Source organism: Perca flavescens, chromosome 4 (genome assembly GCF_004354835.1).
Source record: "Perca flavescens isolate YP-PL-M2 chromosome 4, PFLA_1.0, whole genome shotgun sequence".
In the NCBI taxonomy this organism is placed as follows: domain Eukaryota; kingdom Metazoa; phylum Chordata; class Actinopteri; order Perciformes; family Percidae; genus Perca; species Perca flavescens.
The window spans coordinates 27,559,562-27,584,867 of NC_041334.1; the positions used below are offsets into that span (position 1 = coordinate 27,559,562).

The following is a 25,306-nucleotide window of genomic DNA, read 5'->3' on the forward strand; positions in this document are numbered from 1 at the left end:
CCTGCAATACCCACATCACCTGAGGAAGTTCATTATGGAAAATGCACAGTCGAAGTGATTTCTTTAGGGACAAGAGCCAAGTTTGATTTATATAATGTACAGCACAGCTCATAAAGGGAACAATATCTTATTGTTGCTTAGAAAATCTCGAGGAAACAGTGTAGAAAAAAATGCTTCCTAAAGGGAGGGTTAGACACTAACGTCGTCTTTAGAGAAAACTCTCGGCTGAGACTCTGACGCTGACAGATTTGCTTTAGGGATTTTTTCCAGCAACTGAGTGTGCTCAAAAAGAAACACTTCCAGGAAAAAAACATGACACATCCTTTGAGCGTTTAAGATGATCAAAAACTAATCAGTAGTCAACACATATCTACTATAAAGCAAGTAATCTCTGTCTGTCTGTCCTTTGCATATCTCGAGAGTCGTTTATCCAATCTACTTTACACCTGGCGGGTGTATTGCTGGGTACCCAAGGACGTGCCTTATCAAATGTGGTGCAATTTGGACACGCAACATGTTCAATATTAATAAACTTTGAATAAACAAGTGGCGGCTTTGTGCAGCAGCAGTGGCGGGGCTTCATGAACTGAGCTGAGTCGAGCATGTTGTCCGCATAGGGCTATCAGCAACTAATACGCATATTTAAAAATGAATATCTCCGCTAAGTGTGTTTCTGACCGCGGATGCTGTATATACTAATGTCACAAACTCAAATTGTTTTCCATTTCCACTAACTTATAATACTAACAACGCTACTACCGGCAAAATACCTCTGCTAATTAAATCCATGCTCTACTTAATAACCATTTATAACCGTGGTTATGTCAAAGCAAGCGAGTAATTTGACTTTTTGGAAATGAATACCTCCACTACTATTTCACCACTGTTTCTGACAGCGAGCAGTGTTTTTCAAGGGCAGATTGAGTGATTTGGGGGCTGCGGCAAACTGCATCTTGCTTTAATTTTCATCCTTTCTCTAATCTTTCTCGAATGTTGGTATTGTCAGTGGTAGAAGAAGTACTTAAAACCTTTTTTCTGAAGTAAAACTATTTGCTATTGATAGTAAAACTATTGATAACGCACAGTAAATGTAGCCTTCTGCATTCAAATGTTTACTTAAAGTGAAAAGAGAGGCATTATCAGCAGAATGTACTTACATTTACGTAAATATAACATCTGTTGTCTAAGTTAGTATACAGTTGAGTTGTATATTTTGTAAGTGCTTTGGGGGCCTTGTCTGTCTATATTCGCTTTTTTCGACAACCGTTCAGCCGATCGACTTCACACTTGGCGGGTGTATTGCTAAGGACTCAATGAAGTGCAGTGTTGAGTGCGAGCTCTTGAGATCTACAGGGCATATTTATAAGTAGTATAGGGTGACCAGATTTCCTGGAGCTAAAACCGGGACACTTTGCGCGTGACCGTAGTGTGTTTGTGCACACACACGCTTTTTAACGTGAACATGTGCCAGCCCTGTTCAAACACAGACACAGACAGTAACTTCATTATTTTGATCCTAGGCTCCTCGTCTAATAATAAGTATTTTTTTTTCCTGTGAAATTAACAAAATTGCAGTAACAGCCTTTTTCAGTTTAGTGTGAGATTTATGTTGAGCTTTTTTTAAGTGTTATTTATTCCAATAACAGCAAAGTAATTAAAATGATTTATTGAAAATTTTGAGCATTAAACACTTAATTTCCTGCATTCTGGTGAATTTTTATGCACCTATTTCTACCTTTTTCCTGAATCAATGTATGCTGCAAATATCTTTATTTAAAGAGAAACAGATTACAATCCAAATATAAAAACATAATGGAATATATTGCAGTAAGGCTGTCAGGCATTCTGTATTGCTTTCAACTATTTATTCTCCTTTGGATGGACTTTTCTAATTATATCTGAGTCAGCACACATGTAGCCTATAGGCATCATTTACTCTTCCCTCCTGTTTTGCGTCTTTTGTTGGTTAAGTAACCTCCTTAATGTGCGCAACACATCTGCCGCAGCATGGCCACAGCTGAGCGCATCCATGAACCTGAAGCTGCGCTGCATTTTACAGAGAGAGTGGACACTAAGAGACCCACAGGTCTGCTTCAGAGCTCTGTGTGTTTGAGTCTGAACCGTAGACTGGAAACGTCACGTCACGGGAACTTCAAACTAAATCATTTGTATTGCGCTCCTAAACTTTGTGTTGATGGCATCACTGTATTAGACTGATTTGGCTACGATTCCTCCGAAAACTTCACCCGGCTTTCCTCACGGAGAGACGGTTGCTAGGTGATAGCAACAAAAACAGCATGGTCGGACCCCGCACGTAGCTGCCCGTTCTATTCGCCTCGGAAAAATAAACTGGACAAAGTTACATTCGGGGCTACACTCAAAACATTCGGGGCTGAAGACACGGCAAAATCGGCTGACGCCGCTCCTGGTGTAAACCGGGACATTTTAGCGTGCCAACAGGCTTTTGTCGGGACTCGGGACAAGCAATTAAAAATCGGGACTGTCCCGGTCAAACCGGGACGTCTGGTCACCCTAAACTAGTATGTTATGTACACACATTGACATATATACAATGGACCAATAGACCCCGTTGCTCTGGACGGAGACCAGTGAAGGCTATTAGAAGCACTTTTCCGGTGATCACTTGCTTTACTGCGCAGCCTCCAACTGACAGAGACAACGTAAATGTGACGTGAGCAACGTGTCTGAAAGTTGTAAGTCTTCTGGTAGCTGTGCCGAGAGAAATCTCAATCATTTCCAATCTTACAGAGACGGAGAGCGTAGGTGTATGTAAGGAGATAACATAAGCACAGGCTAATTATTGCTAATTAACATGCTAGTTAACATTAGTAATTAAACCTAAACAGCTCATGTAAGTCAAAACTGCCTGCAAGCTTGTCCTGTACTGTACGGTAATTCCTCTACTGTGCGACAGTAAGTCACTTGGTTATGACACAATCGTTAGCCTATTTTTACAAAAACGTCTGCTACGGAGGTATAACGTGAGGTACAAGGTAATGGAGCCTTTCATACATTGTCGTGTTTCTTTAAAAATAAACAATGGACAAATAGAGTCTTTAAACGCTTCAGATGTAAAGTTATTCGCAGTCAAGTCACGTGAAAAAAAAAATGCCGGTCAGTGTAATGCTAACAAGAGGTGATCGCTTCGTAGCAACAAAATGGTGCCATCGGAGGTTCGCGTTCTGAAGCAAAGCTTACCCCCTTGTGTACACACTGTGTTGTATATTGAGGGTGGACCTTTATTAACTGTTAAACTGCTGATCTGCATGCTAGGTACAGCAATCACTACTGCACATTCAAGAACAGATGAAGGAAGGAAGATCGAAGATATTACATTCGGTGATGTAACTTTGGTAATTAGCGCAGCAAAGTTAGTTAGCGAAACAGCCTGGGCCAAAAAAGCTGCTATCAAATGCTAGCAAATTACCAGTATACTCTAGCATTGCTTGGGGACGCAACTATGTCACGGCAGGTGTATTGCTCTGGACCCAAGGAAGTGCAGTGTTGAGTGTGAAGTAGTTTGGATGAGCAGTTCTCGAGAAAGCAGCAAACAGCAATATCGCAGGCCAAGCAATGGGCCTGTTCCAAACAGGCACTGCACTAGTGTAAGGAAAAAAATTAAAGGACAAAAAAAAGAAGCAATTCTGACCTGCTGGTCCCTCAGTTTGAGAGTACTCTCAGGTTGTGCATTAATACTGATCAGTCCCCCGATGTCATAATGACATGCATGTTTATGATTTATTTTTGCTGGATTAGATAAAAGAGAGCAGTTCAGAAAAGTGTATTCAACCTCAGTTCATACACCAAAAGACATTAAACAAGAGACAAAAAGACATTGAAAACACAGATTGAATTAGAAAAATGAAAACACTGACAAATAGAATGACAACAGATGAATACAGGATAAAAGTCAGATGTTGATGATGGTGAGCAAACTAGTTTTTAATCTGCTTTTAGAGGTGAACTTCATTCTTATATATTCTGAAAATTTGTTCCAGCTACGTGGAGCAAAGAAACCAAATGGTGGGTCTCTGGGAACATTTTTCAGGCTGCTGCTACCAGAGAGGCTTATTATGTTTGGAAGTTGTGTCTGTATCTGTATCATCTAATCATTGATTTGTTTTATGCTGAATCTAAGGCAATGTTCACTTGACGTCTTTTTTTTAAACTGCCAGTGTCGTTTGACATCCTATGGAGTAAACCATGTTTTTTTTTTAAATGTCCTGAGCGCTTTTTTAAACACCACCGCCAACGTTTTTTTCTGCAGTTCTTTTAGAAGTTGAAAAAAGTCAAACTTTTCTGGAAAAAACGCCCTACGTCAAGCACTTTTTTGACAGCTGACCAATGACAAGCGGAGCTGTGAGACCTGTCGTTTCCTTAATAACAAGAAAAAATGGAGAAGGTGCCGATACACTTTTGCTAGTGTCGGAGCACAGCGAGTTATATGATATGACCGGATGCTCCCTGTTCAGGGAATGACGGTTGGGGGAACTTGCTTTGTTTTATCGAACGTTAGGAGTAGCACCACTCCCTTTCTCTGTTCATTCTCTAGATCGCTCAACCGCGTTGTTATATCTAGCACCGCTCCACATAGCACTCTACTGTAGCAGTAGCTGTTGTTATAGCAACAAAAGACGCTCTTGGCTACTTTTTGGAACCAAAATGCTGCCACCTTTTTTTTTAACTACAAAAAAGACATCAAGTGTGATCATGGCCTAATGCAGCATTATTACTTGAGAGATAAATGTGGGTGTCATCGGCATAATTAGGTAAGTGTTTTGCGTGTAAAGTATAGAGGGAAGCTGATTACTGGTCCTCACAACATTTTATTACAGACAAATAATCTCAGACGTAAGATAGACAATATTAAACATTTTAAATGTAAAAGAATAGGGAGAATAGATTTTACAACTCCATAGTAAATTAAACACATGGTTAAGTTGATTTTGTCATAAAATGTCAAAAATGTACACTTCACTACCAATCTATGGGATATCATATGGATTACGATATTAGTGCAGAGAATGTGTCTAATGCAATGCATTGTTACAGCAGCTCAATGCTGTCCTTGAATTATTTACCACACAGATGTACTGTAATATAAATTAATGGAGCTTTTCTCAGATCCATGGAGAGTTGGACCTGGTACCATGTCTCACTTAAAAGAAACATGACCTCAGAGGTCAAACTTGAGTGTTTATACAGTATGTGTTGTAGTAGGTTACTTGTATTGTGCGATGATGTAGAACAGGCTTTAAGATTTTTAGGTTAGGACTTTAGGTGTGTAGGTTTGTAGAAGTTTGCTCCGTCAAACAAGGCAACAAACTAAATCAACCAACAACAGAAAATCATCCAGTTTAAATTATAATGCTTCTGCTATAGGGTTTTGCATAAGGGTTGAGATGAAAAAACTAAGTGAACATCTGGTAATTTGTCTTATAGTAATGTTAGCGGTCACATGAACTAAAATAAACTGAACTGCTTTAGTTTCTGTTCTGTAAATATGTTTTGCATTATTGTTGCATAGTGTGTATGTTGTGTTAGCTGTGCTTGTTACATTGAGCAATAGTAAATAAGTGAGTAGTAAAAGATTTCCTTGGCAACATTACAGTACAGGGACTTGATGACTGCAAATCATGTTGTCTTTGGGTTATTTAAATTTAATCAACAGATGCATCACGTTAACCAGTGAAATATGACTACTACTACTTCTACTACTAATAATAATAATAATAATTGAAGAAATGTGTAGCACATTGTCACCATATTTAGTGACATGTAGTCACCCTGCAAATCAAGAGATCTATGTATAGTTTTAAGTTTTTATCATCTAAATAATAATAGATGAAACTCTAACCGTCTCTCAAGTGTTTATTTTCTTCCTTCTGTTTTCCATCAGTCACCTCTGAGTTACATCCTGGCTGAAGCCCTTGCCTCGGGGCTTCAGCCAATTCTGAAATGATAATCTCTCAAGGGGGTCACTGCCAAATTGAATGCCATTCACTCTGGGGTATACTAACACACTGTGAAGTTGCAGCACATTTCAAAAATTGAGTCCAAGACTAAGGAATCCATTTACACAAACTAAATTTGTGTTTATTGTATGTTTTTGCTGTCGAATGATGCTTGTCAACTTATAATAATAAATAATATAATTAATAAATAATAAGTGGAGCCAAAGAAATGTGAAATCTACAATAATAACCAAGATACAAAAACATTGAAGAGAATTTCCACTTCCGCTCCATAATAACAAAAACAGAACTGCTACTTCTGGTTGATATGAGTTAACAAAACTGTGCTCAGCTTGCTTATTTTAGATTTAGTCATGTTTGTTTTAAAGACTTTCTCTGTACTTTTAAAGGCATGACATGGATTGAACCATCATGATTATGGGCAATATATGAACTGTTAACTGCTGTTTTAGATCTGTCATCTTGCAGTGATGTTTCCTTTAAATACAAAAAAACCCACTGAATTCATATGTTAGTTATGTTATGGTATTAATTCATAATTTGACTGAAGAGTGTCCCCAGGCCAAAGCAGCAGCACTTAAAAAAAACAGAGCCTTCTATACATTTAAAACCATCTTTCTGTCTGGTCCTTTGTAGATATCTGCTTCATAGGGCTGTACCGAATACCATTTATTTGAGCTTCGAAGCTTCGGTGCTTTTCAACAGCGAATATTCGAAGCTTCGGCAGTGGGGGCAGCGGGGGAGGGGGGGGGAACCAACATTTTCGACCCCACTTGAAGGCCAAATTATTGTCCACAGCAAGTTGACATTGGGTCGCTTTTATCCAAAAGTTGTCGGACTTAACTTTTTTCTGCAGGCATTTAAAATAAATGGAAAGACCCCCTACTGCTCTATACAAAATATGTAAAAAAGAAAAGTTTGGATTTGACTTTTAAAAAACAGAGCAGAACGTTTAACGTCAGAGGACAACGTTCTGCTAACATTTATGTATGGATGCACACAAACACAAGCGGTGAGACCCCAGCATGCTTCCTGCTGTCCAGCTGTCCACCTTATTGCAGTTCACTGCACGCTCGCTCTTTTCATTCTCTGTCCCGACCTGCTGGAGCTGTCCCACAGACGTTCCCCTATTAATACAAACACATATAACCCCAACACAAAAAACAATGAGTCTGTTTGCTAAAGACAGTCAGTTTGGAGCTTGTGTGTGTGTGTGTGTGTGTGTGTGTGTGTGTGTGTGTGTGTGTGTGTTCACTGAGCTAGAACAGGGAGCTTTAGGAGGTGTCTTTTGTTGCTCCTGGGGGGCTACTGTGCTCAGTCCTAATAGGAGTCTTGTGCCTGCCGTTGTCCCAGGGGAGGGCTTCTGAATGAGGGGGTCTAACTTCACACACACACACCCTCCTTTCCAACCCCAGCTCAGCTCAAGCCAGGCCTCCCCCACCACCCTTTCCTGTCCCTTGGGACTGACCAAGAGACAAAGAGGTAGTGAGGCTGGGGTGGGATGGGATGTTTCAGGGGGTGGACTGTGGCCCCTGTCTTATTAGAAGGGTCGTGAACGTGTCACGATGATTAATATGCCGAGGTGCGTAGGGATACCCTTGAGTCACATTTATTCAACACGAGGGCTCCCAAACACACACTCACTACAAAATGGCACATTTGCATTTCCCATTAAGAAAAGAAAATATTGATATATATGCAAATGAAACTACTATGTAGGTTTATACTATTTTGCATTATCCATTCGGACAATAAATGACCATTTCTCTCCCCAACTCATTTTAGCCACAAATTTTCACCTGATTGGCACAGGTTACGGCACATGTTCACAATGTGCACACGACTGCCTTTCAAGAGTTTGGATAAAGAAGTGAACTCTACCGAAGTTAGTTTTTAATATGAGATAGAAGTTTTTTTTTTAGAACGGTTCTGAATTAAAAAAATGTTTATATATATATATTGATTTGTTGAGTTTTTCCAGGACAAGAATATATTGCATCCGCTGCACCTCAAGTAAAACAATATAAGAAATTTCCAAATAAGCAAGCACAAATATTTTAACTTAAAATTTTCTATAAAGCTATGACACTTCTTAAACTAACATATTAAGCTTTCTTGGGTATTTTATCATGTTCATGAATTATGATCATGTTGTGATCATTGGGTGGGGGTTGTGTTATTGCAGTTGGTATATTGACGTTGGCTCTTCATTTCTTAAGTTGATTGCGTGGGGAAGCACAGAAATCAGTCAAAAAAGTGGAAATCTTTGTGAACTCTGCCAAGTCTTTTTTTATATGTCAAAGAGAGATAAATATAATTACTAATTAAGAGTCTACCGTTTTTACTAGACTGCCAATATTAAAGCACCCTCATTGGTAACATGTGTTAACTATTCATTGTATAACTACTCCTTAACTTCACCTCTCCCATCTGTTTTCAACTGTTTAACTGGCTCAACATTACTGCATTTGATTATTAAAAGCATTTAACTTTGAAACAGGGTACGGTCATATTTAAATGGACAGATGGCATGGTGAATAAACCCTTATATACTATATGTCTCCCCCTAACATACACATATAGGAGGCTCTGGGCTAACTATGGGACACAGGTACCCAGGGAGTCCACCAGATGTTTGATAGGCTCACCTGCAGGCCTGCTGCGTGCTGGCAGTAAAATTAATGTGCTGCATATGCTGCAATTATACCACAGGGAAATAAGCTGCTGTAATAATGAGGTAGGCTGGGGACATGAGGAGGAAAAGCAAACAAGCCTGTTTCTTTCGGAAAAACACAGCCTCTGTCCATACTTCACTTTACATGTTTTTTACCTTTTAAGTAAAATAAGTGTTATTACTGTATAGGGACTAGTTTCTATCTTCCATCTTCCGTTTGGCCTAGGAGAGCAGTGTCCTTGCTGCAGTAGGTGGTGCTGAATGCCAAATCAGAATTCATATCCTTACTGCAGGATTGAAATCAGAGTGTTAAAACACTGAAGTATAACTGAGCAAATTGTTCAGGAAATTAAGCCATAAAAACAGTCCAGCAGTAAAATTATAAGCTCTTTTAGCAATAACATGTTATGGCAGCAGGAGCAAAGTTAGTTCAGGAAGAAGCAGTAAATGTCCCACTGGTTTTCTGTTCTTTACAAGCTAGCTTTGCTCGTTTTGCACAAGTGGAACACTCTGCCAAGACGTGGGGTGTAATTAAGCTGCAGGCATTCATCCTCAGTGGTTTGCCTCTCACTTGTGCACTTAGAGGATCTATAAAGGCACAAATTGATTTTACCTATCAATGCAGTCATTGTTTAACATGACTTAGCTCATATGTTGTGCATGTGTGTTTAATAACCGGGGTCCTAACTGGATCACGGTGTATGGGCCCTGCTTCTCAGATTACTCTTTCTCTAGAAAAGGGTCTCTGCTTGAGAAGCTGAACCATTTAAGCTCTGCTGTGTTTGGTGGTTTGTTTCTTCTTCTTTTTTCTACCAAGAACTCAACAAAAGCGTTACAAACTGGTAGCAAAGGAAGAGTTTGTCGGTCCCCATCTGTAGCGATTTAAAACAACAAAGAGTAGTAATCCCAAGTAAACCCCAAGCAAACTGCAGAATCATTCATTCCCAGTTTTGTGCTGATGAGCAAACACAACACTACCCACGTTAATTGCTGTGACCCCAGCAACCCACCAAAAGGAACATTGACATATTGTTTGTCCAGCGTGAGACACTGTATAATTTACATTCGCTAATGACTGTCCCTGGAAATACAGGCTGAAGGACCACGTCTGTCCCTGACTTGGCCCTTATTCAATGTTCGCCCTGGACTCTTCTAATGGATAGTTCATCTGTACCTCAGTGGATTTATCCCTCAATGCATGCCCATAATTCAATTACAACACTTGTTTAGTGTAAAAAAAACAACAACAGCCCGATGCAGTGTTCTTCCCTGGTTGGTTGAGTTGAGTTTTGATAAACAATTCACTATTGGCTGGAGAATCTCCACCCTAATCAAAACAAAAACAAACTGTGACCGATTCAGCGCTGTTGGGACTCTGAGATTTTGGATTATTCTCTGGTTAAAAACATGCCATTTTGTGAAGAAAGACATATTACCATTGCCATGGGGTCGACCTTGACCTTCAAACTCAATCTGGCTATTAGGGTTGCCCCTCCCCAGAACCCCTGAGATGTAAAGAGGCTCACGGGTTTGACCCCTGATCCCATTTCTTAACTAGGCTGAGGTGCCAAATAACCTTTTGACCTAGGAAGCATTTGCAGGTTGCCTGAGCAACCTCAGATTTAGCAATGAGTGACAGGTCCGAACAGTTCTTTTTTTATCTTTTTTTTTTTTTTTTTTTTTTTTTTTTTAAAGAGGAACAACAACACTCGTCCACAAGATAAATGACAGAAGACAACAGTTTATTTGCAAAAATCTAGAGTTGTAATATGTCAAGTATGCTCAGAGAAAATGGACAGATTAGATATTCTATTGTACTCAGCACATTATTATGCCAGATAGATGCAGAATAAATTTCCCTTAATAAATGAGCGCTTTACATGGAAATGAATTTATGGATGCAACGGATGGATGTCAGTATATCAGATGGAGGTCTATGTAAATGAACCATGAGCAGATTTGACATGTGGTGCAAATCAAAGAAACACCAGACGAGGATCATGACAGGAATATATCTCCCTATTTTAGGAGACGGCTTGTGTTCTTTGACATAACCCTTAATCCACACCCCAAATATATTTCAACAAGGGTGAGCCACTAAAAAACTTGAGATGTTTTAATTTTGCTAGTTGACCATGTAGACCCTTTCATTACGATTGACCCAGGGGAATCTAAGGTTACCATCTGGCCATTGGCCACCATTACTGATCCTTGTTTTAATATGCAAATAGATCTGTTTCTAACCTAGATGTAATCACAAATGTAACCTGACTGAATGGACCAAACAACAGGACCATGTGCACATGTGATAACGGACAGCCTTCATGACGGACAGAGAATGGCAGTTTACCAAAAAAAGTGCTCAGTTCAGTTCAGGTACTCCTGTTTTACATGTTATTGATTATCTTTTCTGGGTTAGGATTGTACTCTTTTTTTTCTGTAAATGACATTGACTCACACAAATTTTATCACAAAACAAAAAAATTAGAATTTCTGGCTTTAAGATCAGTGTGCAAAACACATGGACATCTTTATTGTCAAAGTGCTAAGTCCCAAAAACTGCAACTGTGATTTCGGCCGGCTCCCTTTAAAATGTCTCCTTTATTACATTTGGGAAAGTATTTTTGTATCTTCGTCAGATACCGATGAATTAAACATTGTACTTTTCCTAATAATAATTATAATAAATAAAGTAAAAAGCACCAAACATAATCAACGGCTTTTCATCACTGCAGTGAGGGCCATGTAACTTAAAATGTTTGGTGATGGACTCAAGCAAAAAAGTTAACAGAGGAGTTGGGTGTTAAAGTGTCGGTACCTGCCTTGACCACTGTCTCTTGTTTTATGCATAATATGGTATTTGTTAGGATCATAGAGGAAGAAGTTTGCAGTTCAATAATTAAACCGCCCTATTTGATGTGTGAATTTATGTAAGCTGTGCTAAAAAGTACAGTATGAGCTAAGTTACTCATAAAACTGCTGAGAGATGTTGTGGATTATGTGTGCCCCTTTGGGAGTAAATTCTCTTTTATCTTCAAGTCCTCGCTTGACTCCATCAGAGAGGATCCCTCTCAATTATGTGGCCGAGTATTATTGAAGTTATTAATAATACATGAATGAAGAGAGTCATGGTTTGTTCCTTTGTTGAATGACTGAGCATGGATGCAGCTGTCTGTTTTATTTGTGCTGGTCAGCTTAAATATATATATTTCTGAAGCCCTCGGTCAGGCCCAGGGTTGTTGTATTTTTCATTCCATGTTTTGCGACTTGGGAACCTACATTGAGTTGATAAAAAACTATGCATTTTTACAAAGACTGTGTTTTGGACTGGGCTTTTCTAATAAAAAAAGATGCTGATGCACAGGAAGTGATGTGTTTGCAGCCAAGACAGAAAGAGCACAATTATACACAACACAAAAATAACTATGTGAATTATGTCAATAAAATAATTTTGGCACACACACATTAAAGCAAATTGCATGTTGCGAAAAAAAATGACTTAAAAAAAATATTTTTGGGGGCATTATTATGCTTTTTTTGATGATCGAGAGTAGGATGATGACAGGAAATGAGGGGACAGAGATATGGGGAATGACATGCAACAAAGGTCCCATTAACGCGTACTGGGAACAGTGTTCAGTGCTATTTCAATTATGATGATCTTGATGATATATGTATACAGTATACTGCATATACAGTACAGTACATGTATAAACTGTCCTCTTTTCCACAGCGGAGCCCCTGGTGCAGGTCAACGGGAAGCCGAGCTGCTGCTTCTTCAAGTTCAGCCCCAAACTGATGTTTACCAAGGTGATAAAGGCCCAGCTGTGGGTGTACCTGCGACCGCTGCAGCAGACCTCCACCGTCTACCTGCAGATCCTGCGGCTAAAGCCTGTCACGGAGCAGGGCAGCCGCCACATCCGCATCCGCTCCCTGAAGATAGAACTCAACTCCAGGGTCGGCCACTGGCAGAGTATTGACTTTAAGCATGTGCTGCAGAACTGGTTCAAACAGCCCCACACCAACTGGGGAATCGACATCAACGCCTTTGATGAGAGCGGCAATGACCTGGCAGTTACCTCGCTGCGACCTGGGGAGGAGGGGCTGGTAAGGACCATCAGACCTGTCCCTGGGGCAGGGGAGAAATCACTTCTTTAGCTTTATTATGCAAATATAAATTCATATTTCAATCAAAGGAGGGCAGCTAAATCGAGTAAGTGGAAGAAAAAAAAACTTGATTCAAAGAGAAATGTGGGTGTGCATTGATAACTGGACGGAACTAAAAATTTACTTAAACAAATATTCATAGAGAAAAAGGATGGAAATTATACCATGTCATGCATGTCATCTCCCTTTCTCTCTTTCCACATATGTTCTGTTAATCTCTACTGTCAAGTCCTAATGTAAAAAGTAAGTTAAATATTTACACAACATTGCTAGCAGTCACAATCTAGTGAGGATGTAATACAGGCTGCAACTGATGTATAAAACCTTTTTTTGTTATCAAATTTGATGTTGCCCTACAATATAAGTAAATGTAGTAGTACACAGTAAGTGAGTAGTATACAGTTGGGTTGCATATTAACTGCTTTGGGGGGGCTTTTATTATGTCCTGTTAAGTTATTATGGGGCACAATGGTCCTCAAGAAAGCTGCAAGCAGCAACCCGAAGGCCAAGTAATCAGCCCATTCCAAACAGGCGCGTTTTGATGGGCACTGCACTAGTATTACCAAATTGTGGATTTGACAAAAAAAGATGACATGCTACTTAAAATGGGTAGTTTATTGATACATCATGTATTTTCGACTCAAAATACCACTGCACTCTATTTGAACATGTCAGTCATGATCACTCTATATTTAGTTTAGTCCAGAGAAAACACAGCTGCTTTGTTTGGATCAACCTTCACTATTCACATATTCTCCTTTTAGAAACCTAAATTGAATGTGTGTCTTCTCCGCACACACACCATTTTTCTTTCCATGTGGTGGTGAAATTATTCCTAGATACACAATTATGTTAATTTATATTTTACTCTTTGTAAAATGTGAACAAATCATAACCTAATGTTGCTCTGAATAGTTTCTTTAAAGATTTTAACCTTAGGCTGTGAACCATTTAGCCTCATGTTGCCTCAAACCCTGAGAGGAGGATCTTTATGTTTATTTGTTTATGTTTTTATTTAAATGTTCTGGGTTTATGTCTAGTGTAATATTTGGGTTTGCACGGATTAGTTTAAACTTAAAGCAAACCCATCCGCGAATCATTAATCCAGTTAGAAATCCCAGAGTTACTATGACGTCCTACGACATCCACGTTGAATTATGTAGGCCACTCATCCCAGTTAAGCAACACCAAATATTTACCAAGTGGTCATAAGACACATATCAGAGGTCAGCTCTGGTGTCTTGGCCAATACATCTCTGAGCACACAGCAGTGTGCAATATTATTCTTGAACAAAAAAAAGGAAAAGATCAAAAACACAGGCAAGCGTACCAAATAAAACAAAACACAACAAGCAAAGAACTCTGCTTCTCCTTGATCCTCTGGGGTTTTTTTTCTACAACAAAAGCCTTTAAGCCAAGCTGACATGGTCTCACCCCAAAGGCCTTTCAGCTTATTTCCTCTTTTGAATGCGTCACAAAAAACTGTGTTCGAGCCCAGCTGGAATCACTGTGGGGAGAGGAAGGCTTTGTAAAACAAACATGATGGAGTAAAATATTTGATCCGTTTGCTTTGCCCAAAGTTCAAGGTTATGGTAGCATTCAGATGACCTCCTGGGTCATAGATCAAACCCAGTATACAGAGTCAGCCATCAGCGTTAGAAAAGGATAGTTTCTATCAATGCTCTTTGAATCGCTGCTTTATATTAATTGCATGTTGTGTTTCTACTAAATGACAAATCAATTCATATATTTTTGTAAAATATCAGATGATTCCACTTTCGGCTTCTTTCGGGTAGTCCAAGTGTCAGCGTTTTAGTTTGGAGAAAAAACTGGTAACCATAAAAAATATATATACTTAAACCTTTACCCCAGGTAAATCCCATGAGATTTCAAAATCTCTTTTTCAAGGTAGCCCTGCAGCAACACAGTGTTTCAAACAACGTACACGCACAAATTAAAGGGGTGCTATGCAGTTTTGGCCATTTCTTCGCTCTTTTCTCACTTTTTGCTCGCAGGTTTCTATACAGAGCTCACCCTACAGCTTCGGCATAGACATTTGGCAGCTCCTATGTTTACTTGTGTCCAACTCCTTGCTCGGTCAGTCTGCAGTTTCCTCTTTCTCCGTTCCTCCGACAATGCTTTCCTAGCTTTCTGCTTCTTTTTTTGCCGGCTCAGCCGTGACGATAGTGTGAAAAACTCCATCACTGCCTTGTTAGCCGGTTCCTGAATGGACTTATGTGTGCAGTGCCGTGAAGCAATTCGTTACATCGCGAGACCTGATATCACGCGATACTTCCTGACGCTAAGGCCGGCGGCTCACTGGCCAAAAGTTGCAAGGATGGTTTTTCCGCTCACAGGCGCTAGGGGGAAGCGAGACGACCACCGTTCAACCCGAAAAAAGTCATATAACCATTCCAATGACTCCGAAGCTTATCAGTTAAGGTAAATTAAGCTAAAAAAAACCTGCATAGTTCCCCTTTAAAACACAACAACAAAATGTCTGCTGTGAAATGAGGTCTATTCTGTGTTCAGGATTACTAATCAGATCACATTCTCACTTTACAAACTATTGAGCTGTGGAGATGTCTATCTGTCTATGGCCTTTAACTGTAATCAGGTTTGTTTTATTTCAACCGTCTGTGACAATCCCTATTGGTTTGGTTTATTTTAATATTTATTATTATTTGATTTTGTCTGAAAAGCACAGGTGTTACTAATAACATTAACGATGACTCTTTATTGGCATGACAGTGTGACTGTAGCCTCTCTTTCACAAAGATGATTTTTCCCCTGACCAATAACTCTGGCATAATGCTGCCCATCTAACTGTGTGATTTTAGAAAACATGCTGGCATTCCGGAAGCAAAAAGGGCATGACGTGTACAGCTCAGTTCAGACCAAAGATTCTTGACGAAACTTACAACTACTTGCAATGTGCCAGTCTGCGACTGACTTGACCAGCTGACTTCACTGAGTCGATTGGCTGTTGAAACAGGTGACATCCCTTAAGTTCTAAAACCAGCCAATGGCAACTTGATCGGCTGTCTTGAGTCGGGCTAGTTCAGAGGGCTGCAACTTCTCCCTGCAACGTTCTAAAACGGTTTAATCTTGTCGCAAATCTTTGGTCTGAACTGGTCTTAACGCCTCTGAACACCCACACAGGTGATTTTAGTTATTTGGGCTGATTAGATCTCTGCTCAGGTTGAAAGTGGGCCGGAGCCTAGATGGGAATTTATTAGGTCATAAATCTTTTCTACCAATAAGAATGATAAAGCTGTCATTTGTCCTGCCGTAACAGGTGCAACAAAGCTAACCAGGAACCAGGAAGATGTCAGTCAATCAGTCTAGACACACCCACACAGTCCTGGGACGAGGTCCAGTCAGCCAGATTAACTGAAAACATCTGTGTGGGTGGTCAGGACCTTAAACACAACAGCGTCCGCATCTAGTGTGCATGTGTGTGTGCGTGACATTGATTCGGCTCTGTGACTACCTCCACTGCCAGCTTAACGGTGGAAGAACTCTGTCCCCCCCATTCCATGTCCGTACCTTGTATACAGAACGGCAAGGCGGAAAAGCAGTGCAACATTCCCGCCTTGAACAGGCTGTGTGAAAGAAGCTGGTGTGCCAGCATGCACAATACCAGTACCATGAAACTGAAGCAGCTAAATGGAATTCAGCCATCATTTTAAATATTTATGAAAAAGGCTTATTGGGCTGCTTTTGTAACTGTTTATAGCAGATCATCAGTTTGTGTTTTAGTTTTGCAGAAATTATTTATTTTGTATCTGGACTACATTTTTATTACTGATTTGATTATCCAGGAATTATTTCTAGAGGGAAAGGTCACACTCCAAAGCTACGTGACATGTTGAAAGGGGAAGATTTAGGAGTTTGTTTCATTGTGTTTGGTGACTAACACCTCTGTTGACATCAACACTTAATTTTCATCTTTAGGATTTCTTGCTGGTGTCTACTTCATTTAATAAAACAACAGAATGTCAAAAGTCTTAAACCTAGCATCAAAAACATCATGTCAAGATCAGATATCAGTATGGCTTCAAATAAAAGCCATGGGACCAAAAGCATTATCTTATTTCTTTTAATACAGTGTAATTACCACATTTTATAGCATTTCTTTTTTCAGATTTACATCTATTGTTATTTAGTTTCTCTCTTTTGTAATGCTGTTTCTCTCGGATAGTTTCAATCTATCCTGAAATCACATAATTAGAATACTATGTCCTGAACACTTTAATTCACTTTGTATAAGCAGTTTTTACATTTGGCATCTTTAGTTAAGTTTTGGAACTACTTAATGCTGAGCTACTGATCTGTAGCTTGTAGTCCAGTTTCTGTGAGTTTGTAGGTTAGTTGAGGCATGAATTGACACATGCAGTTGTCAATTGATTTTGTGTTTAAAATCAATTGAAAAAAAGCAAATTCCATATGCAGTCCTCCTTTGCATAAATGTTTCGGTCCATAAGAGCTTTTTGAAGCTCCTTGTCCTCATCAGCCTGCCAAAGATGTTTTGCATCAACAGACCTTTTTTCACAATTCACATTCTGAATTGCAAGAGCAGGAAAAGCACAGGTGGAACTAACTTCATTAATGATGGCAGTGAGCCATCGTGCACAATAGCAGAGCACTAGAACTGCTCAAACTAAATGGGATGCAGCCATTGTTAATGTTATTAATTACATATATATATAATATATATATATATATTAGGGCTGTCAATCGATTAAAAAAAATTAACTAATTAACTGCACAATTTGCTGTAATTAATCGCGATTAATCGCTTTTTTAAATTGAGACTGAAGCTTGTAATAATGGATATTTAAATGCTAAATCACTTAACTTTGCAAATATGAAGAAAAAAACAAACAAGGAAAGGTTCTGCTAAGTTCAGAATGTTTAATATCTTTCAGAACAACAGCAGCAACAATTTGGCTTATTTAGTCCTGCTGAAGGCTGCTGAAACGGCTAGAAACTGTCTGACTTGAGAGCAGATTTTTGTCACCGCCCCCGGCTGCTGTCGCCTGCTCTCGTCTACTTTACAGGCGAGGCGCAGTTCATCTCCAACGAGCCGAGAGTTCAGTTCATCTCCAACGAGCCTATGTTCAGTCGGCGGCAGGGCAGTCGGGAATCACCCGGAAATGGCGAGCGCAATGAGGTGACTAGTCTCTCAAAAACTGATCTTTGTTGAGCTGAAATGAAGACTGATTCAGCAACTGCACGGCTTATTTCTCGCTTAAAATGTTTTCAGAAACATGTTTCAGTGAACTATCTTAGTACAATATGAGATCGTATTCTGAACGGCCGCCATGACAGTCTGGCTCTCAGCTCTCAATATCCGGAGAAAACAAACCCATGTGACGCGTTCGTCCAATCAGCTGCCGGTTTTCATTACTTGGGCAACAATACAGAGTAGCGCCGCCTGCTGTTATGGAGACGTATTACGTTTCTCAGCCGCCACATGAAGTAAACAAACACAGCTGCGTTAATTTTGTTAATTTTTTTTTTTTTTTAACACGTTAATTTTGACAGCCCTAATATATATATATGTTTTTGCGTAACATATGCAGCTAAAGCTGGGAAGCAATTAGCTTAGCATTAGTATAAAGACTGAAAACAGGAGAAAACCGTTAGCCCAGCTCTGTTCAAAAATCTGCCTACCAGTACATTTGAAGCATTTTTTGTTGTTGTTGTTGTTTAAATCCGTACACAGACATGTAAAAACGCCACTTTGAGGTTTAATGAGACTTGCATGTTGTAACAATTTCTTGGCAAATAACTGTGCTGGGAGCATTGACATATATATAATGGATCAATAGACCCCGTTGCTCTGGACGGAGACCAGTGAAGGCTATTAGAAGCACTTTTCCGGTGATCTCTTGCTTTACTGCGCAGCCTCCAACTGACAGAGACAACGTAAATGTGACGTGAGCAACGTGTCTGAAAGTTGTAAGTGTTCTGGTAGCTTTGCCAAGAGAAATCTCAATCATTCCCAATCTTACAGAGACGGAGAGTGTAGGTATATGCAAGGAGATAACATAAGCACAGGCTAATTATTGCTAACTAACATGCTAGTTAACATTAGTAATTAAACCTAAACAGCTCATGTAAGTCGAAACTGCCTGCGAGTTTCTCCTGTACTGTACGGTAATTCTTCTACTATGCGACAGTAAGTCACTTGGTTAAGACACAATCGTTAGCTTATTTTTACAAAAACGTCTGCTACGGAGCTATAACGTGAGGTACAAGGTAATGGAGCCTTTTATACATTGTCGTGTTTCTTTATAAATAAACAATGGACAAATAGAGTCTTTAAACGCTTCAGATGTAAAGTTATTTGCAGTCAAGTGACGTAAAAAAAAAATGCCGGTCAGTGGAATGCTAACAAGAGGTGATGGCCAGTTAGCAACAAAATGGCGCCATCGGAGGTTTGAGTTCTGAAGTGAAGCTTACCCCCTTGGCTGGGAGCTGTAACTTCCCAGATTCTTGCTGTTGCTGTGAGGTTGCCAGGCAACCAGCAGAGACACAGAAGGGCTAAGCAGACGGATAAACTTTGTTGTTCGTCAAGAAATAGTTACAGTACGTAAACCACAACTTGTCATTTTAATCTTCAGTTTGTGCACAGATTCAAACAACTAGACACAGCATAGTGAGTTTTAGAGGTGTTGGTGGGCATATTCCCAAACTTTGGAAAGGACAAGACTTGCTGTTTCCTCCTGCTTGCAGTCTCGATGCTAAGCTAAGCTAATAACCTCCTGGCTCTAGGTCCTTTGCCAACGCACAGACATGAGATGGGTACCGATCTTCTCATCTAACTCTGCAAAAAGAATGAGCACATGTCGTGGCCGGGTTGGATCAGTGGGTTGAGCAGGCGCACATATACTGAGAGGTTTATGCTTCGACGCGGAGGTCCGGGGTTTGAATCCGACCTGTGACGATTTCCTGCATGTCTTCCCCCTTTCTCTCCCCTGTCCTGTCAAATTAAAGGTGGAAAAGCCCAACAAATAATCCTAAAACATAAATAAGCATATGTCCTTTCAAGACATTAATTTACATTAAGCACTGATGTCATATGCTGTAGATGTATGCAGACGAATTGTCATAAAATCATGAACGTCTTGTAAAATAATTGTATTTGCCTTATCTAATAATGTCAGCCGTGTTGTTGTTCTCTTATAACCACCTCCTCCTCTCTGTCCTGCCGCTCCTCCCCCTGATTCCAGCAGCCGTTCCTGGAAGTGAAAGTTCTTGAGACGACCAAACGCTCTCGGAGAAACCTCGGCCTCGACTGCGATGAGCACTCCACCGAGTCTCGCTGCTGTCGCTACCCTCTGACTGTGGATTTCGAGGCGTTCGGCTGGGACTGGATCATTGCCCCGAAACGCTACAAAGCCAACTATTGCTCTGGCCAGTGCGAGTACATGTTCATGCAGAAATACCCGCACACCCACCTGGTGCAGCACGCCAACCCCAGAGGCTCCGCAGGGCCCTGTTGTACCCCGACCAAGATGTCTCCCATTAACATGCTCTACTTCAATGACAAGCAGCAGATAATTCACGGCAAAATCCCAGGGATGGTGGTGGATAGATGTGGTTGCTCTTAGGCTGCAGGGGCGACGCACACTTGTGTACAGCCACCATCGCATCAAACCACCCAAAACCCTTATGGAGCTCTCCCCTGACACCAGAACCCACTCTTCGGCACCAGATTTCACTTTTGCTCAGCCACAAAAATCATCCCACTGGGTTTCCATTTTTCCAGTAATTAAATTGATTCTAACTGTTAAAAAAAAAAAAAAAAAAAAAAAAAAAAAATTATAAATGAAAAAGACTGAGTGATGGAAATACAGTACATTATGAATAATTTAAAGAAGTTGTCTTTGTGGAGCAGCTTCAGAAATTGGTAAAAGAGACAAAACTACGTTATAGATTATGTTACGAGTAAGTTTTGTGGGTTTTTAAAGTTGTTTTTGTTTTGTTTTGTTTTAAATAGCATCTTTGTGAAATGTCCAGGTTAGTGGATTGAGTTGACAGGAGACATAAGCATTTACAATATTTTAAAGCAATTCCAGTCCTAAAGTGAGTTTGGAAATACTTAATTTCACAAATACACTTACTTACGGTTGAGATTTGATCCACAAAAAATGTTTGCAAGGGGGCATGATCAGAATTATTTTGCAGTCCGTTACTTTAACAAAAATAACTAAATCCGTGCCAATGTGAGGAGGGTTCACCATTAGAAATACTCTTAGTATACATCCAAAATCTTGTTTACAGATGTTTAGAGATGTGCTCTAGAGATGTAAATTGTTGAGGAGATCCAAAACTAAACCTATACCCTCTATTCATGTATAACACCCCAGTGTGACATTCTCGAGTATCTACGAAACCTTTCACAGTTACTTTGATCTTTTTTATTTGTAGTCTTGTAAAACTCAAAAAGGGAGAGCAGAGGTTATACTATTTTAACTCTTTCTATTTTAACTTTTTAAATCAGATAAATAAAGCCAGTATAGCTATTTCTGCCATTCTGCAAAAGTAGATAAGACATATTTAGGATTCACTTCCACACTAAGTCTAAAACTAAGAACTGTAATGTAGATCTCTGAAGTCATTCAGCAGCACCGTCTGGGAGAGGAGGAGGAGCAGGATCTTGCAGGATCACAAGAACCCAACACATTTTCTTTCTTCTACGTGACGAAAGGAAAATACACTTTAACGCCTTCAACTTTTGCATTAAATGTTTAAAACTGAGACGTAAATGCACTGTTTCATAACTTGAAGAGGCCTGGGACTGAGCATGTAATAACAAACGGAAAGCAAAATCCTGAAATTAAACACACAAGGGTGACAGTAATGCTCAGATGTTCACCCTGCTGTGAATTATTGAGCTGAAAAAAAGCACAAAACAGCATTAAAGTATTATGACTAGAAGTTTACACACTTATACTTCCAGCAGTGTTCGTATCCATGTTAAAAAAAAATACACTTACATTTAGAAAGAGCAGTAGCTTACTCATGTAGAGCCAGTTCATTCACTTTACTAGTTTCAGAAAAGTTAAAAATGCAAAATCCTTTAACTGCATTGATTGTACTGTCGCCTACTCCGAAATAATAGCTTTTATGAATCACAACCAACCGAATAATACGTGCAAATCAGAGAATGTAACTCAACCACTGACTTAAGTTTAGAGAACATATTTGATTGTGTTGTTTTGAAATGCCCCCATCCACCTCAACTGTATCGTCATTATCATAAAATATTGTTAGTGCTTGAACACAGAGTAGATTAGTAACGCTTGAAGTCTGTCTTTGTCTCCTGGATGTCAAAGCAAAGATATCCTTTTGTTGTAAACGAAAGCACTATGCTGTTGGATAAAGGAAGAGCCTTCTGACATTATATATAAATGATATATGTATATATTAAAAAAAAAAGGGGTACAAAAACCTTTTTTGGGGCACTCTACCTTACCAACAATAAATTTTGCACTATGGGACGTTCATGGCGTGAGGAGGTAAAGTGTTGTTTGTGTTTTACCATGCACAAGAGAGCTTGTACAGTATAGGATTAAAAAATAAAAACTTTTCAAGCTTCTGGTGACAAACCATGAAATAGAGAGGTTTTCACTTCTTTTTGATACCATCACGCTTTCCTGACTTTTGTCTGAAGCGGGTGCCTGTCCATACACTCACACACTTTTATCCAATCTGGAACCTGGACGTACTGTACCAGCGGCCTGAAAGGCCTCCTTGCTCACTTTGGGTGATAAGTCATGTGTATAATAAGTGTCTGGATCATTGAAATAGAATGCTTTAACTGGAAATGACCCGCCCACCAACTTTAATCTGTTACCATGTTAGAGAGACTACGTCCTTTTGACTTTAACAATGTGTCGACTGTCTTGCATAGACATGTTTTTGCCTTTGTGTGTATTTTAAGTGAAAGCACCCATGTAAGAATGGGAGGAGTATCCAGGGATTGTTAGCCAAAGTAGAGGATGACATGTTGTGTGCTGTAACTTTTGTGATCGCAGGAATATGCTAGAACATTACAAAGGGAGGAAAAAGCTGGTTTAGGGGCAGTGGTTGGAAATAATTCAACTGGTCAATTTTCTATTTATTAATATTAATTACAATGCATTTCTAAGTCTGTCTACCTCACTTTAGCCTCCTAGAACCTTGGTTTTTTTTTATTTGTCATTTAATAATCTTTGCAAACATTTAACCAATATGAAGCCCCACCCCCAAAAAAAACTAGATGAAAACCACAGGGTCTCCTTGCTCTCAGGTTCAGATTGAGTTATTGACAGAGTGACTGATGGTAGCGGCTCTGATAATGTGTGGTCAAAAGAAATAATTAGCTGTGCCCACATCTATGGCTTGTTGAGAAGTTGCATTTTGAATTTAAGTGTTTGTGTACTGGTATGTGTGAGAGTGTTTTCATATAAATATATGAGAGTAAGAAATCTCTATGTAAATACCTACCCAAATGTTGACATTTATGATGTTTTGGACAGGTTCACCGCTTCTAATGTTTTTCTCACTTCCCCCCTTCATTCCTCCATTCTTTGTGTAGTTTTTAAAAAGAATCACCCCAACTTTGTAGTTTAATGCTTGTGCATATAAATAACTGTTCAATTGTTATTTTTGCCTTTTGTTGTTTATTTACTGTCATTTTTCTTTTGTACAATAAATCATTTATTTAGCTTATGGGATTTGTTGTTTCTGTTCACTACCTGCTCAGCACCAAACAGCAGACAAAGTTAGGAGTTGGTAGAGACCAAAACCAGAGTTGGAAGAGAGTGAATATTGGACTTACATTCATCAGGTGCCCAGAAGGAGAAAAAAAACTGTGTTTCTACGTGTCTGCTGCATGTGTAAACAGGCTACTGTTTGCTAACAGGTACACAATATAAAAAGGTGAAGATGTCAGAGTTTTGTTCACAGCTTGTTTTGCTATCACTTTAACAAATGTCTTTTAGTTTGGTAAAGACTTGAGTAGCCTAATATAATCTGTAGTTCTCTCTAGTCAGAAGCAATCAACCATGAAAGCAGTAACTACCAAAAATAATAGGTGGGTGGGGGGGGACCATACAGCCTATTCAACTTTGCGGAGAATCTTTTGTAACTGTAGATGACTTATTGTGCATAAATATGTGTTGACTGAGTGAATATTTTATATTATTAAATTAAACCATACAAACGTCTTATGTAATTTTATTGTAGTTATCTGCTCCCACTAACTGCCAGGTGTACGTGCCGCATAGCTAACTGAACCAACTGACAAACTGACGCTAGCTAGCTAATGTGTGACCTGTTTAGACTGAAGAAAGAAAAAAACTATGGTCATCACATCTGATCCATGCTGTTGTGCTGATGTAAACTGGGATTTAAATTACATTTCACAAAGTCTTTACTCTCTGAGACATTCCTTAAAGCTTTAGTGTATAACTTATATATATATATATATATATATACATATATAAATAGTTTGAAACTAGCAAGTAGTTACTAATATTTTATGCACAAATAAGTTATATATATTATAAGTAATAAGTTACACCTGGCAGTTACTGGGTGGAAATGTTTTGTTAACAACTTTTTCTTTAAGAAATAGTTTGAGTTGTACAATACATGTTCATTTAGTGATGCATACAGCTTCACTTATTAAACACTTAGGTTTGAACTAGGCTAAGTTTGAACTCACGAACAGCTGGTGCAACCAGCTCTGCGGTCGCAGCCACCAACATACCTCACACCACTCAAATATTTTGACCAGAAACCATAAGATTTTCCAATGTTTTGTTAATTAAATCTGTGATGTCAATCTGTGAACAATATTCTATCAACATGATGTGTTTTAAAACAGAGAAAATACAGACCTTTTTTTTATTTATTTTGTTTTGTTGTCCTTAAAGTAGTCAAATTTAAACAGATTGAGTCACTGGAATCAGTTTATCAAATATGCAACAAGTTTTTAAATGGAAAATGTAAACTCCCTCCAGGTTGCTTTCACACCTCGACAAGCACACGCACACACACATACACATACAAAGAAACACACATACAACGGTGGCATCCTGATTCTTGGAAAACCGTAACAGGCAGCAGAGGTGGCAGGAAGCAGATTCACCACGAGGCTAATTGGTGAAAGAGAGCGTTCAGAGGACAAAGGTTTAGTCTTGGGGTTCGGGTTGCCATTATTTGGATGTCATATAAGATCCAGCCTGACCCAATTAATATGCCACCTGATAGGAGGGCCTCTCATCAACCTAATTTAGAGAATCAATAGGGGACAAATGAGAGTGAGAACGAAGCTCTTTACGGATGCAAACAGACAAAGACCACCCAGTACAAGCTCGAGGAGACTGATGCCAGCAATGACATAAACCTTTTGACAAATCCTCACTTGACATAAACAAACATTCACACAGTCCCCTGCCCCTCAAGT

The 25,306-nt window shown here is 39.3% G+C and overlaps 1 protein-coding gene across 3 annotated transcripts in view; it reads left to right on the forward strand.

Annotated features, from left to right (window-relative positions):
• The window catches only part of gdf11 (growth differentiation factor 11), a 30,550-nt gene extending 9,915 nt beyond the window's left edge, over positions 1 to 20,635 (forward strand). For 2 of the 3 annotated variants that reach the window (XM_028575163.1, XM_028575164.1), the window contains exons 4-5: positions 12,404 to 12,777; positions 20,079 to 20,635. In XM_028575163.1, the coding sequence (XP_028430964.1) occupies positions 12,404 to 12,777; positions 20,079 to 20,459 (755 nt within the window). In that variant the 3' untranslated portion in view covers positions 20,460 to 20,635. The remainder of the gene's footprint in view (positions 1 to 12,403; positions 12,778 to 20,078) is intronic. The other variant, XM_028575165.1, reaches the window with a different exon arrangement.
• The last annotated feature ends 4,671 nt before the right edge of the window (positions 20,636 to 25,306 follow it).